Genomic DNA, 15,442 nt, shown 5'->3' on the forward strand with positions numbered 1-15,442 from the left:
TTCCAGGCAAAGTTCCTGCTCATGTGACTCTTGCTGCTGCTGCTGCTTCTGTTCCAGATGCTGTTCCAGGTGAAGTTCCTGCTCCTGTGAGTCCTGCTGTTGCTGCTGCTGTTCTGGATGCTGTTCCTGCTGCTGTGAGTCTTGCTGTTGCTGCTGTTGCTGTTCCAGATGATGTTCCTGCTGCTGTGGCTCACATTGTTGCTCAGTCACCCCCTTCACGAGAGTTGTATGATTTTCCCCTTGCTCCTGGGGGACCTCCCCATGTTCCCCATGCTCCTGGGGGACCTCCCCTGGGAACTTAGAGGGCATCTTCTGGCACAGGGCAGGCAGTGGGGTTGGCTGTTTCACTTGCTCGGGCTGGGTATTGATGGGAGGGCAAACTGGCTTGAGGGGATCCTGACAGAGTGAGGGAGGCAGAGTCACTGGCAGAGTGTGTTGCTGGGACATCCTGGAAGCTGCTTTAACCTAAAAGACAGGAGGGGTCAGAGGGTGACTGAAGGCAGAGGGAGTAGATGAATCCTTGCAATCTGTAGCAGTGCCTGGTTTCTCAGCATCCCTTCTCTTACCTTGGGTTGGGGCTCTCCTACCCACTCTGGGTTGCTGTTCCCCAGAATCACAGAGTGGAGGGGAGGAGGGGGACAGCCAAGAAAGACCCTCCTGGGAACCTCTTGTTCCCAGAAAGAGCCAACAAAGAGGTCTGTCTTTGAAGTTTCTGGACAAGGGTCGGCTGGGTGCCATTTTTTGCCTAATCCTTGCTTCTGCCCTCGCTCCTTTTTTTTTTTTTTTTTTTTTTTTTTTTTTTAGAAAAAGAGAGTGTAAGCTGGGTCGGGACAGAGAGGGAAGGAAAGAGAGAGAATCCCAAGCAGGCCCTGTACTGTCAATGCAGAGTCGGACACAGGGCTTGATCCCAACCCACAAACCATGAGATCATGATCTGAGCTAAGACCAAGCTGGACACTTAAATCACTGAGCCATCCTGCCTCTGCCCCTACTTCTAATCTCCACTGACCAAGAAGGAGAGATGAGCTCTGATGGGAAGAGGTGAGTCCCTAGGAAGAGAGGGACTTTGGAGGACTCCTGAGTCCTAGAAAATCAGTGGTCCATGCCAGGGTCATGGCACATGCCTTGGACTGGTCGCATGACCTAGAATCTGCTTAAGTGTCACACTGAAAGGCTGCGTGTTTCTGAGCAGGTCCCTTAGCCCCTCTGGGCCTCAGATTTCTCCTCTGAAAAGTTAGCAGATTGGCCTGTTCCACTCCATAGCTTTCTCTCATGACCTTTGGAGCTTCCGCTGCAGCCCTAGCACCTGGGGGGTGGGGTGGGGTGGGGTGGGGTAGAGGGAAGGCCTGGGAGGTTCCTGAGAAGTGGAGCGAGTTCTTTCGAGTCCTGTACCTTTCAGTTGCATTTCCCTGCCACTGCTTTGCCTAGGTCTCTCCAATTAGAAGTCTTTCCCCATTTTTCAGTCCTCCATTCTGCAGCATAGCAAGAGCCACATGCATTTCCCTCAACCCCTGCCCACTGATGAAGGCACAATCACAGTCAGCCCAAGTAAGACAGTTCAGGGAAGAAATTGGCTCTACTCCTCCTCATCCCCATCTCCTCTCTCTCTCTCTCTCTCCTCTCTCTCTCTCTCCCCCTCTCTCTCCAAAACATCAAACCAAGAAAAGATGGTACAGGAGGGGAGCAGATTGCTCTCTGTTCTGTATTTCCATGCCGTGGCATATGTCTCTCAGCATAGTGACCTGAGTCCACCTGGAAAGACATGGAGTCCATCTGAATCCAGTCTGAGAGTGATCCACGCACCCATCCAGGCTAGCCACACAACCACACTCTGGTGTGCAGTGCCAGTCCCAGGGCTCCCAGCTAGTACTTACCAGACTCACAGTGGGGACAGCTGTGGAGGCCTCTAGTGCAGTGCTGAGCTGAGCAGGGGCCAGGGTGCCCTTATATGTTTCCCCAGCCCAGCCTCCTGCCCTGCTTGAAGAAGATGGACTGGTTTCACCACTCAAGTTGGTCAACTTCTTCCAGCCCTTTCCTGACTCATCACAGGTACCTGAAGCAGAAAACCCCCCAGGGTCCCTTTTCACAGAGACTCACAGAGGGCTCTGGGGACTCAGTCATTCCTGTGATACTCATCTGACCTGGGCATGGGGAGGTGAGGGAGGCATCTTGGGAAACTTGTCCCCTTTTTCTATTGCTTTGTGACTTCAGCCAAGACTTTTCTCTGAATATCAATTTCTTCACTTGCAAAACAGGGTCATTCTCACAATTAGACCTAGAGATTCATTTCCAAGGGCACAGAATTGAAAGTTGCATGCCTCTATGGGATGTTCAGGCCAGTGTATGTGGTGTCAAGGTGGAAGAATCACATCTCATGAGGGATGAGTTTGCCAGACCACTATCCCACAGCCTGTCTGCTCTCAGGAAATACCTATAACTCCGCTCTATGTGGAAATAAATCCTGGCTGGAGGGGGTCAGACTTTAGACCTAAAGAATCGAGTAGAAGGCTTGTAAGAGTCTTTTGCTATAACCTAGGGGCTGTCTAGGTCCCATGTGCAAGTGTGTAGTTACAGAAGTTCTCAAGAAAGCCATGTTCATAAATAATCCAAAGCATGGATGAATCCAGGCAAAGAAACAAGTATTAAATACACAATATATAAAATAATAAATATTGCTTTTTATGATTGCTTTTTATTGCTTTTTTCTACATTTTTTTGAAATGCATAATGGTTTTGATCAACACCAAATCATTCATTGCTTTCTCCAAACCATTCTCTAAAAATAGCTTAAACAATCTTTCAGAGTAAGGGTTGAAACTTATCCCTCCTCAATGCTGAAAGTGACTAGCTCATCTGGAATAAAATCCAAACTCACTGCTATGGTTTCAAAGGCCCTCACAAAGTGTCCTCAGTTCCTAGGACAAGTCCAGGGCTCCCCACCTCAGGGCTTGGTGTCTACTCTCTTACAGCCAGCAGGCTCGTCCAGGGTCTCTAACTCTTTGTGTCTTTTAGCTTCAGTATAAGTGTTGGGGTCTGCCAGAGAGCCTTCCTTGACTACCTACCTAGAGGCTTATCTTCTGGTTCACTTCATTTCACTAATAATAGTCGAGATTTGTTCACTTATTTTTTATCTTTCCCACTGGAAAATAAGCTCCATAAGGCAGGGGGGTTGCCTGCTGTGTTTTCTGCAATGTCCCCAGGATCCATCATAACCATCACATATATAAAGTGCTCTATAAGTATTAGTTGAAGGAATGGATGAATGGTGAATTTCACCACTTGGAGATAACCACTATTAAACATTTTAGCATTGTGTATGTGCAAATGTGTGTGTAAACAAAATTGAATTATAACATGCTCTTCTTTTTTTTTTAATGTTTATCCAGTTTTGAGAGACAGAGAATGAGCGTGAGCAGGGGAGGGGCAGAGAGAGTGGGGAGACACAGAATCTGAAGCAGGCTCTAGGCTCTAAGCTGTCAGCACAGAGCCTGACGCGGGGCTCAAACTCACCAACTGTGAGATTATAACCTGAGCTGAAGTCAGATGCTTAACTGACTGAGCCACCCAGGCGCCCCTAACATGACTTTCTTTTTAATGATTGGTTAATAGCTTATTTTGTGGATATCATTTATTTAAACTCTCTTCTTTACAACCTAATCAAAAGGAAATATTAGAATAATATGAAAGCAAATACTCATTTCTGGGGCTAATTGTGAGGAATATTCTGATTCCCTGTGGTTTCCTGACAGGCATCTCCTTCCAGCCCTATAAATATCTATTTATAATGCTAATTTTGCCATGCTCCTAGAGCTCAGTCTGGAAAAACTCGTGGAGGGTTCTCTGCCCCTGGAGTACCACTGTGTGCTCATGCCATCTCTGTTCTCTGAACCCACCCAGGACCTCACACTTCCTCCCCCATAGCATAGGAACTACGTTATCTGCTGGGGCAAGAAAAGCCCTCTTCACACCCTCTGACCTCCCCTTCCCCAGTGAAGAACTAACCAAGTATCCTCACATGGACACTCATGCCTTGCACTCAGACGCTGACCTCACATGGGAGGAATCGGCCTCTCCCCAGCCCTTCACAGTCAGTCCCAGGGCAGCAGACCCTGCTCAAGGAAGTCACACCAGTCTTATGGGTTTCTAGGGGCTCTTATCTGCCAGATCTGCCTCCCGCCCTCTGATTCACAGCATAATGAGAGCTTTGGGGGGAAGACCGTGTGTGTGAACCTTTGGTCACTGGGCAAAGCTAGGGTGTGGGGAGAAGGGTGGAGTGGGGAACTGAGGGAGTCCATGTGGGCAGGGGAGGGTTTAGAGAAGCCCCAGCCTGTTAGGGGCTCAGAGGTGCCAGACTCTGCCCTCAGACTGCCCCATTTAGGTGACAGACATACATGCATATGGAGGAGATTCAGTGTCTGTGTGAGTGACCTCATTGGCCCTGGGTGCACATGATGAGTCTGGGTAACTGTCCAGCCCCCGCCCAGTGTAATGAGTATGAGCTCATATCCCATGACACATGCAGAGGACTTGACCCCAGCTCTTCCCCAACCCAGGGAGGCTCCAGATATTTCTGTCAAAGAAACAGAAACTGGCTGGGTTCTCTTTCTCCCTAAGTGAGACAGCCCATTTGAACTGTTGCTTAGCTATAGGGGGAGGGAACATTGGTCACAGCATTTCACTGCTCTGGGGGCAGGATGTCAAGGACAGCTCTTAGTAAGCTGTCAGTATGGGGTGATGGCAGATGGTCCTAGGAAGGTGACTTGGACCAGGAGGTCCCTCATTCCCACTTTGGGTGGCCATGCCCAAGCTCTTCCCTGGTGAGGCAGTGCCCCCACTCTCTGAGGCTGCTAACTTGTCCTTCTTCCCCATAAGCCTCCTCCTCTGCCAGAGCCACTGCCACTAACATCATCTCTCAATCTGCAACCTGCACTGGTAGGATCCCCACGTGCCTGAGTCCTTACTGGCCTCCTTCATGGCCTCCTAAACCTGACCTTCACTCCTCATTCACCTCTTGTGTCCATCTGTTGTTCCAGGAGGAAACAAAGCAAGGACGAGAGATGAGACCCATAAAGGGCCAGGAGGCTGATTCTCCTTCCCCAGGGCTCTGGATTGGCTCACGTGATGTGCCCTGTTTGTCCCTGTTTGTCTTCCTCTGGCTTCCCTTCCTTGACCTGTGGGATTGCTCGTTCCCACTTTCATTCCCAGTGCTGATTGCTGTAGAAGGCAATGTGTGACTCTGCTCTTAGAACAAGAAGAGCAAAGACATGGAAGACTGTCAGTAGGGAGAAACAGAGATGCTTAGTGCCCTCCCCTCCAGCTGGCAGGTGCCCTTCCCCTTGGGCTCACTGTTTGGGAAATTGAATTCTTTGTGGTTGAATTTTGGCCCAGAATGCAGTGGCATGCTTGAACTAGAGGGGACTTAATGAATGGGGAAGGCCTCATCTGGTGCTTGGTGCATAGGAGCTTCCGAAAACAGCCAGGTGAAAGCAAGGGGGCCAGACCCCTCTTGTGACAGGTGAGCACTGAAGTCTGGAGAGGAGACATGAGCTGCCCAAGAGACTATAGGAGGTCTGCGATTGAGCTAGGTTTAAACCCACATGATCCTGATCTCCTTGTAGTGGGCTCTCTTCCCTACCAGCCTGCCTTCCCAGATGCCTGAGCATCTGATGGTGGTGACAGATTTCATTATGTAACTTCAGACATCTTTCAACTCTGTTTGTCAACCATTTACTGACTGACCCCATTGTGGTCAGTTCTGGGTTTTCTGGAAGAAGGGCCAGTCTTCCCTGGCTCAGATTCAGCAAAAATGCACTTGCTTTGACCCTTGTTAGTCCTGGGAACAGAAAGCTCTACTTCCTGGCTAGTATTGATGTATATTTTAGCCTAATACAACCTGAAGGAGTGTTACTTTTCAAGGATGGACACTGGCTTTGGGATAAGACAGGCCCGGGTTTGAATCTCACTGTACCTCTTGTTATCTGGACATGTCACATTTACTCTATGGCCCTTAGTTTCCTTTTCTATTAAATGGGGATACAAATACCTCCTTCTATTCCTGTGAGGATTTGGTGAGGTAATATATGTGGTTAGCACATAGACTGCACTGAAACTGACTGTTTTATTGTTGGGGGTCATGGCCATGTTTTCTGATAGAAGTCAGTGTGTTACCTGCCTAAATATAGAGTTTTAAGAATAAATGGTATTCCAGAGCCAACAGATTTAACCTTCTCATTTTGCCAGTGAGAGGCCTAAAGCCCCAAAGGCCCACAGTGCATGGGAGTGGCATGGAGACAGAAGTTAGGTCTCTGATTTCCCATTTGCTCCTTCTTGGGGTCAGTCTGCTCCTGGGCCTCTGGCAGTGCTTCAGCTTAGCCCACGAGATGATCTCTCTTGTGCACATGAGTCCCCATGTGGACCAGTTGTGTTCCCTTATGCTGGGCTCACTGAGAAATCCAAATGAGATTGCGTTCCTACAGCATGATAGCTCCTGGAGGGGCCTGGGGGCCTGTGTGGGAAGAAGACAGGCAGCCGTTTGGGTCTAACTTTGATGTGGACAACAAAAGGAATCCACTTCCTTTTATTGTGTCAGTTGAGAAGTGCACGGACAGCCAGAGATTGGTGACAAGGTCTCCACCAGCCACACAGAATGCAGATTATGGGCAAAGAACACGTGGGGCTGGAAGAGTGATAAGGCCACGGGTGGAGGGAATAGTGAGGGACATCACAGAGCAGAGACATGAGGCAGGTGCAGAACAAAAGGGGAGAGAGGGACCAAGTCCAGCTGTGCAGCCCTTGAGAAGGGTTGCCAGTGATCAGACAAATCAAAGAAGGCAGAACTTGGCCCCAGGACTTGGCTGACCTCCTGGCTTTACACTCTCCAGCCCTCTTCCTCCCCTGCTCGTTAGGGAGGATGGGGCACCAGACCCTGCATCAGCTACCTCCTGAGAGGAGTAATTAGTCTTAGAATTACTTCTGCAAGAGGTTGCAGTGTGTGCACACATGTGTGTATATACAAGTGTGTGTGAGTGAGTGTGTGCAGGTGTGTGTGATCGGGGCCATCTGGAGGAGAGGCTTTCACTAGGAGGAGTTAGTGCCTACATTTCCCTGCCTCTCTTGGATCCTACTGAGCTCCTGTGAGCTGCCCCAGCATGGCCCCTTTCTTTCTTTTTTTTTTTTTAATTTTTTTTTTCAACGTTTATTTATTTTTGGGACAGAGAGAGACAGAGCATGAACGGGGGAGGGGCAGAGAGAGAGGGAGACACAGAATCGGAAACAGGCTCCAGGTTCTGAGCCATCAGCCCAGAGCCCAATGCGGGGCTCGAACTCCCGGACCGCGAGATCGTGACCTGGCTGAAGTCGGACGCTTAACCGACTGCGCCACCCAGGCACCCTGCAGCATGGCCCCTTTCTAACCTCATCTATATCATGAAGCTGTCCAACTGGCCCAGGCCACCAGATGGGTTGGTGTGGTCCAGACTATAAAACAGTGCCTATTTCCTCCCTGAAATGTGCCTTCCCACTTAACTATCTACAGCAAACTGGGCCCCAGTGCAGAGTCAGTACACATGCTGGCATCTGGGGCCCCACTTGAGCCAGTGTACTGGTGTGGGCCTTGGCCTGCCACCCTATCTTCCCAGCTGGACAGGGAGATACTGATGACTTCAGGAAGTCCTAGATTTATGTGGGGGGGGGGGGGCTGCATCTGCTCTCAGGAAAGCCCATTGGATGGAGCCACAGGTACAGAAACTGAGACATGTGGGTACCCTTCAATGCCATACCACATGAGCACTCAACTACCTGGCCTTGCATGGTTGCAAGTGAGAACAGAACAGGACTGCAAGAGTCCCCCTGGGGAGAATGCAAAGGAAACAAACCTACAAAGACTGCTGTTTCTGAGATATAGTGCAAAATTCTCCTCATCCCCTGTCTAATTTAATTCTCTGCATGTCACAGATGAGGGACTGAGGTACAGAGCAGTGTAGCAACTGACACAGTGGTCCCACAGCCAGCAAGTGCATCAAAGAGGGAGCCTCTGTTCCTGGGCCAACCTCTTTCTCCACCACTGAAGACAGAGATGCCCACTGAATGTGATAGTAACAGGAGTCCTTCTGTGTCCCCAGGACGAGCCCAGGGCTGCCACAGAGAAAGATTAGAGAGCTGCAAAGCATAGACAGGCAAGATGAAAACTGCAGGAGTGTTATTTTCCTGCCACTCAGGTTTTACTGGAAAGCTTATGTGGCGTGGGACAGGGGCAGGAAGGGGAAAGAGAGGTCAGAGGGCTTTGGGGAAGAAAGGCAGGTTCAGGGCTTCTCCTTACAGACAAGTTCTTGCTTGCTGGACTTCAGCCTTGCCCTCCTCTCTTCCCTGTGCCCGGTTTCTGGTGTTTCTCCCAGGAGGCTCTGGTCCCAGAGCCATCTTCTGGCAGTAAAGGATCCAGGTCTGAGAGAGCTGATGCTGGAAGGGCCTTCAGAGTCAGTGAGTCCAACTGGCTTTGCAAAGGATGACGCAGTTTAGAGAGAGGAAAGAAGCACACAGATCACACCAGGGTCAGCAGCAGGTCTGAGCCAGGCCCAGCTCTCCTGAGTTCACTTATACTGACCTCTATATCTTTGTACATTCCATTCTCTCTGCTGACATAACTTTTTCACTTTATGTCTTATTGCTTTTTCATTCAACTGCTATTTATTGAGAGTTTCCTGTGAGCCCTTGTTCTAGGTAGTAGGGGCACAGCATTGGAGAAAAGAAGTGAATATGCCCACCCTCCTAAAGCTGTCATCCCAGTTCAGGGGCAGACAATGAGCAAAAATAAATGCATACCCAGAATATAAAGCATGTGAGAAATACTATGTAGAAAAATACGGCAAGAAAGAGGTTTATGGAGTGCTAGGAGAGGGGATGTGGTTTATTTTAAATGGATTAGTCAGGAGATACCTCACAGCAGGAGCCTGATGAAAATGACATCATTGTGAGGATAAGTGGGGGAGAGGAAACAGCAGGGGCCATGTCCCTGAAGCAGGGCTTTGCCTGGCATGTTCTGGAACCAGCAAGCAGGTGAGTATGACTGGGCATGTGTGAACAAGGGACAGAGATGTAATAGAGGAGGGCGCAGAAGTGGGTGATGGTGGGCAGTGCAGGAAATCATGCAGCATCTTGGGCTTTTGTGGTGGAAGAGACGAGAAGCCATATAGAGCAATGGCATCATCTGACTTACTCTGAAAGGGGTCTCCCAGGCAAGGATGGAAGCAGTTAGGCAACTGTGTTAATGTAGCAGTGGCTTGGACCTAGGGGGATGGCAGTAGAGGCAGGGAGCAGTAGTCAGATTACAGACGTGTTGTAATGATGGAGTCAGTAAGATTCTCTAACAGATTAGATCTAAGGTACAGATGGGAGCCAACAGGAACTCAAAAGTTCTTGAATGGCTGTAAGGATAGAGCTGCCATTCCCAGTGATAGAGAAGACCACGGAAGGAGCTGTTTTTGTGGAAAAGATCAGTAGTGAGCTTTGGGGCATGCTATGTTTGGGGTGCCCATTAGATATCCAAGTAGACAATTAGATATACCGTCTTGAGTTCAGAAGAAGGGTTCATGCAATGGTTGTAAGTTTGGAATCACCAGCCTATCAATAGCATTTGAATCATGGGCCAGGATGAGATCATCATGGGAATGAATACAGATAGAAAAGAGGAGAAGCTCACAGACAGTCCCCTGAATCACTCCAATGGTAAGTGGTCAGATGAGGAGGAGGTCAGTGAAGACTGAGGAAAACTGGGGAAGAGCAGCCAGTGGGGTAAGAAATGCGCCCTGAGAATGGGGTCTGCTGGAAGTCATGTGGAGACGGGGCCAAGGAGGGGCATAGACACGGGAGAAATGCTGTACAGATGAGGACTGAGAATGCCACATGGCTAGGTAACGTGGAGTCTGTTGCTGACCTTGACAAGGAAGCCAAAGGTAGCAGTGAGTATGAAAGCCAGAATGTGGTGGCTTCAAGAGCAAAAGAGAAGAGGGAACTTGAGAACAGTGAGCATAGACAGTATTTCCAAAAAATGTTGTAGTGAGAAGCAGATGAATGGGGTACCAGCTGGTGCTGACTCCCTTCCTCTAGCTCCTAAACCTGGCACCTGGCTCTACCCTTCCTCTGCTGGGGAGCCATTACTGACAGACCACAGTCCATGAGGCTTTGGTCATGCTATACCCTGTGTTTGTTTCAGCCCTCCTCCCACTCCCCAGTTCCTATTGGTGGAGGGTTTGCCTGCAGACTGGGACTCTCCCGCTTGTTCCCTGTTCCTGGGGACCTCTTCTGCAGATGTCCCCGTGACCTACTTGTGCATGTCAGCTAGACCTCTACTTCAAATGTCACCTCCCTGAGATGGCCCCTCTCACCCTACCTAAAACAAAGCACTGACTGCACCACACTATCTGTCTCATGACAGCTCTCAGCACTGTTTGAACTTACGTTATTTATTTGTGTGCTTGCTTCACTAGAATGCAAGTTCATGAGAGTGGGACTCCCACCCATATGAGCTTCCTGACTTCCCCAGTGCCTAGACCCACACGTCCATCTCCTTCCTAAATACCTCTTACAGGAAAGAATCTCCTCATGTTAAAGAGGAACATGTGCTTTTCCATAAATAAACTTAACATCTAATATCTACTCACCATTCCTGATGACAGAAAACATCACGTGTTCAAATTCCTGATAAAGTCAGGCAAGTCTGGTTTAACCTTAGGCACTGTAGGATCTCCTCTCCCACTCCTGCTTTATGGAAGGTATAAGTTTTTAGATGTCTTCCATGAGTCCCAAAAGTCTGCTTAGAAACTTCAAAAAGCTTATTTTGAGGATCCAGCCCCAGACCCTCACCTGGATTGCATGCTGCTGACCAGAGGGATGTGCTTTGTGGGAGAGAAAGGATAGGGTCTCAACATTCCAAAATTTTGCACCCCCCATGCTGTCTCTCCTTTTTTGTGGCAGTGCTGATCATGTGACTTTGTAAACACCCTTTCCTTTAATAGCCCCAAGTTTCCAAGAGCAAAAACAAGACTCCATGTGTCCTCTGGCATCTGCTGGTGGTATTTCTGTGCTTAGAGTTTCACTGCTTCACTCCCTGCCTCCAGCTGGGGCAACAGCAGGAACTTTAGCCACCTTCCATCCCTGCCTCTAAGCAGCTCCAAGAAGCAAAGGAAGCTGAGTGGGTGATGCCAAAGATAAGTGTGAAATCTTCATTCAGGGATGAGAAGAGTGTGCTGAGTCCTGGCACCTCTGAAGGGCTGGATGGCTAATAAAGTCAGGTGAGCCCCAGCCCTCTTGAGGGGTCTGTGTTGGACCCACCTCCAGGAAGTAGGCAAAAGGGAGAGGGGCTGGAGCCAGGATTTTACCTGGAGAGAGAAACATTCCAGCTGGCTGAGGCTCAGGGAGCCCAATCTTCTGTAGCTTCCTAGGCCTTGCATAGTATGAACATTTTTGGTGTGTACAGCATGACGTCAGAGTTTAAAAATACAGTTTGCAATTTTTGCCCATGACTCCTAAATGCAACTCATCCAGTTCATTCAGTGCTCAACCAAGCACACAGCAATCAATTTAGTCCTGGGCAGAGGAGAGGGAGCTAGCTGTATTGGACTACTAAAGACTCATTTGCATCTCTCCAAAATGCCACCATGCTAATGTGAGTTTTCTGTCACTGAAATAATTCCTCTTTCCCCTCAGTTTTATGGAGGTATAATTGAAATGTGCCATGTAAGTTTAAGGTGTCCAGCATGATGTTTTCATACACACATATATTGCAGGATGATTATTCACAATAAGCTTAGCTATCACTTCACATGATCTACTCACTTTCAAGTATATAACAGCATATTGTTAAGTCTAGTCACCATGCTGTAAATTCCCAGAATTTACTCATTTTATAACTGGAATTTGTACTCTCTGTGAACAACATCTCCTTTTCCCCACCGCCACTCCCTGGCAGCCACCACTCCTCTGTCTGCCTCCATGTTTGGCTTTCTTACATTCCACATGTAAGAAAGAACGCACTGTAGTTCTCTTTGTCTGATTTATTTCACTTTACATAATGTCCTCAAAGTATCCCACACCTTCTTCCATTCATCCATTGATAGATTGTTTCCATGTTTTGGCTATTGTAAATAATGCTGCAATGAACATGGGGGTGCAGGTATCTCCTCAATATAGTGATTGCGTTTGAAATTGTTCCTTTTTATTCACAATACTTCTTTGACTTCACTTCCCTCACCACCCCACATCCAACCTCTTAGAGTGGATTGGACCATTTGTCTTAACATTAGGGTTCCTGTTTTCTGATTCAGGAGCAGGTTGGCAGCATCAAGGTCCTGGACCTTGGGGATTTCCATCCCACTCCAAATGTTTATGCCCATGACCCCATCCTTTAATGAAAGGCCCAAGAAAGTTCCTTATCACATTTTAAAAAGGTTTTCCAGTCTCATTTTTAGTCTCCTGAGCCTAGAAGTCTCCTGAGTCCGGGCCATGGCACACAGCCTATGACCAGAATCATACCCCCTGCAGCCTCAGCAGAGAGCTTCTGCCTTTGCTTTTTATGCCATGAGGATGTACTCAGGAAGGAACCCAAAGAAATATGTGGCGAAAGGATGTATTCCCAGGAAGGATTAGGTTTTTGGAGTTAAAAAAATGCTTTCTAACACAGCATTTATACCTGTTGTATCTGTTCACCTGTGTTGTTTTTAAACTGCAAGCATCACAGTACAGATCTGACTTATTTATTTACTTTATCTATTTATATATTTCAGAAGGGTATCACATAGAACCTGGCACTTATTTGGTGCTCAAACAAATCACTGGGAAAGCACAGTGAACTGCCATTTCTATGAGCGTAAGGTAAAAAAGAACAGATTTATGCCTCTACCTTAAAGAGTTAAAAAAGAAAAAAGACACTACATGAGACAATGGTTGTTAAGCTACTAGACACATCAGGAAATGAAGGAAAAATAAATACTTTTTCAAAACCCAAATCTAAAATAATTTAACACCAGCAGACTCTGAACCATAAGAAATGTTAAAGCAGTCCTTCAGGATCAAGGAAAGTGACATAAAATGGAATTATGGCTCCATACAGAGGAAGAAAGAGCCGTGTAACTGGTAACCACCTGGAGGAAAGCAAAAGACTTTTGCTTATTGTTTATTTTTTTAATGTTTATTTATTTTTGAGAGAGACAGACAGAGCGTGAGTGGGGAGGAGCAGAGAAACAGAGAGACACAGAAACCGAAGCAGGCTCCAGACTCTGAGCTGTCAGCAGAAAACCCGACATGGGGCTCGAACTTACGAACCATGAGATCATGACCTGAGCCAAAGTCGGATGCTATCAACTGAGCCACCCAGGTGCCCTTTTTGCTTACTGTTTAAACCTAAAGAATATATGATTATTTAATGCAAAATTGAGAGCAATGTATGATGACAATATAATTTGTTATATGTATAATATGTATACATGTAGAAGAGAAAAGTATCACACCAACAGCACTGGGGCCAGAAGGGGAGAAAGGGAAGCACACTCTTCATAAGTTTTTATGCTACAAGGGAAGGGGTAGAATGTGGAGGTGGGCTGTGCTGAGTTAGAGATCCATACAGTAAATCCAGTGTAACCACCAAAATTACACAGTGAAGAGTTACAGAGAAGTCAACAACAGAGATGAGATGAGATCATATAAAACTCAGTGCAAAAGAAAAAGGAAAATAGGCAAGATAGAAAACAAATCTCAGGATGCTAGATTAAACTCAACCATAGCAATAATCACACTACAGGCAGTAATCTAAATACTCTAACTAAAAGGCAGAGATTGTCAATTTGAATTTTAAAAGACCCAATTATACATATTTTTTAATTTTTGAAAAAATTTACATCCATGTTAGTTAACATATAGTGCAATAATTTCAGGAGTAGAATCCAGTGATCCATCTCCCACATATAACACCCAGTGCTCATCCCATCAAGTGTCCTCCTAAATGCCCCTTGTCCATTTAGTCCATCTCCCCTCCCACAACCCCTCCAGCAATCCTCAGTTTGTTCTCTGTATTTAAGAGTCTCTTATGTTTTGTCCCTCTCCCTGTTTTTATATTGTTTTTGGTTCCCTCCCCTATGTTCATCTGTTTTATATCTTAAATTCCACATATGAATGAAATCATAAGATCCTATGATATTTGTCTTTCTCTGACTGACCAATTTCACTTAGCACAATACACTCTAGTTCCATCCATGTTGTTGCAAATGGCAAGATTTCATTCTTTTTAAAAATTTTTTAATGTTTATTTTTGAGAGAGAGACAGACAGACAGAGTGTGAGCAGGGGAGGGGCAGGGAGAGGGAGACACAGAATCCAAAGCAGGCTCCAGGCTCTGAGGTGTCAGCACAGAGCCTGACCTGGGGCTCAAACTCACGAACCATGAGATCATGACCTGAGCCAAATGCTTAACCGACTGAGCCACCCAGGTGCCCCATAATTTTATTATTCTTGGTTGCCAAGTAATATTCCATTGTGTGTGTGTGTGTGTGTGTGTGTGTGTGTATGTGTGTGTGTGTATATATATATATATATATATCACTTCAAGTATATATTATCTGGGAGGAATCCATTTCAAATATAAGGACACAAATAAGTTAAAAGTACAATAAATGCTTGCCTTCTACCAATCAAAAGAAAGCTGAAGTGGGTAGCTGACTTCAAAGTAGATTTTAGAGCAAAGAATATTACCAGGGATACAAGGTCATCTTTTAAAGATTAAGAGGCAATTTATGAAGAGGATATAATAAATCTAAGAATTTGTTAATCTAATCAGAGATTTTCAAAATATATAAAGCAAAACTATTAGAATTACAAGAAACAACAGAGGAATTCACAGTTATGGCCAGAGGTCTCAACACGACTGACTTAATATTTGACAAAACAAGGGGGTATGAAATCAGTACAAATATAGAGGACTTGAATCATGCAGTGTAACAAATCAGCCTAACTGCTACTATCAAATATGCCATGCAATGAAAGTAGAATGTATTTTCTTTTCAAGAGAACATGGAGTATTTACCAAGATGGAGCATATTCTCATCCATAAAATAAGACTTAATAAATTTAAAAAGATTCAAATCATACAAAGGATGTTATTTGACAACAGAGGAACAAAATTAGAAATAACGAAGATCTTTTGAAAATCTCCCAACATTTGGAAAATAATAATTTAACATAATTATAACTAACTCATAGATCAAAGGAGAAATCAAAAAGGAAATTAGGAAGTCTTTTGAACCAGAAAATAAAAACAACATATCAATAACTTTTAAATGTAGCTAAAACAGCCCTTAGAGGAAAATTTATAGCATTAAGGGCACATATTAGAAAAAGAAAAATTTCAAATTAATGGCCTTGGCTATCATCTTAAGAAACTAGAAAAAAGAAACATAAAT

At 46.2% G+C, this 15,442-nt stretch overlaps 1 protein-coding gene across 1 annotated transcript in view; it reads right to left on the reverse strand.

Annotated features, from left to right (window-relative positions):
- IVL (involucrin) overlaps positions 1–1,989 on the reverse strand; it is a 2,993-nt gene extending 1,004 nt beyond the window's left edge. The window contains 3 exon segments of the mRNA XM_040461108.1: positions 1–3; positions 5–465; positions 1,875–1,989. The exon segment at positions 1–3 is cut by the window's left edge and continues 1,004 nt beyond it. Coding sequence (XP_040317042.1) covers positions 1–3; positions 5–447 — 446 coding nt within the window. The 5' untranslated portion in view covers positions 448–465; positions 1,875–1,989.
- Between the last annotated feature and the right edge of the window lie 13,453 nt (positions 1,990–15,442).

Source organism: Herpailurus yagouaroundi, unplaced genomic scaffold (genome assembly GCF_014898765.1).
Source record: "Herpailurus yagouaroundi ecotype Mexico unplaced genomic scaffold, PumYag 254, whole genome shotgun sequence".
Taxonomy (NCBI): Eukaryota; Metazoa; Chordata; class Mammalia; order Carnivora; family Felidae; genus Herpailurus; species Herpailurus yagouaroundi.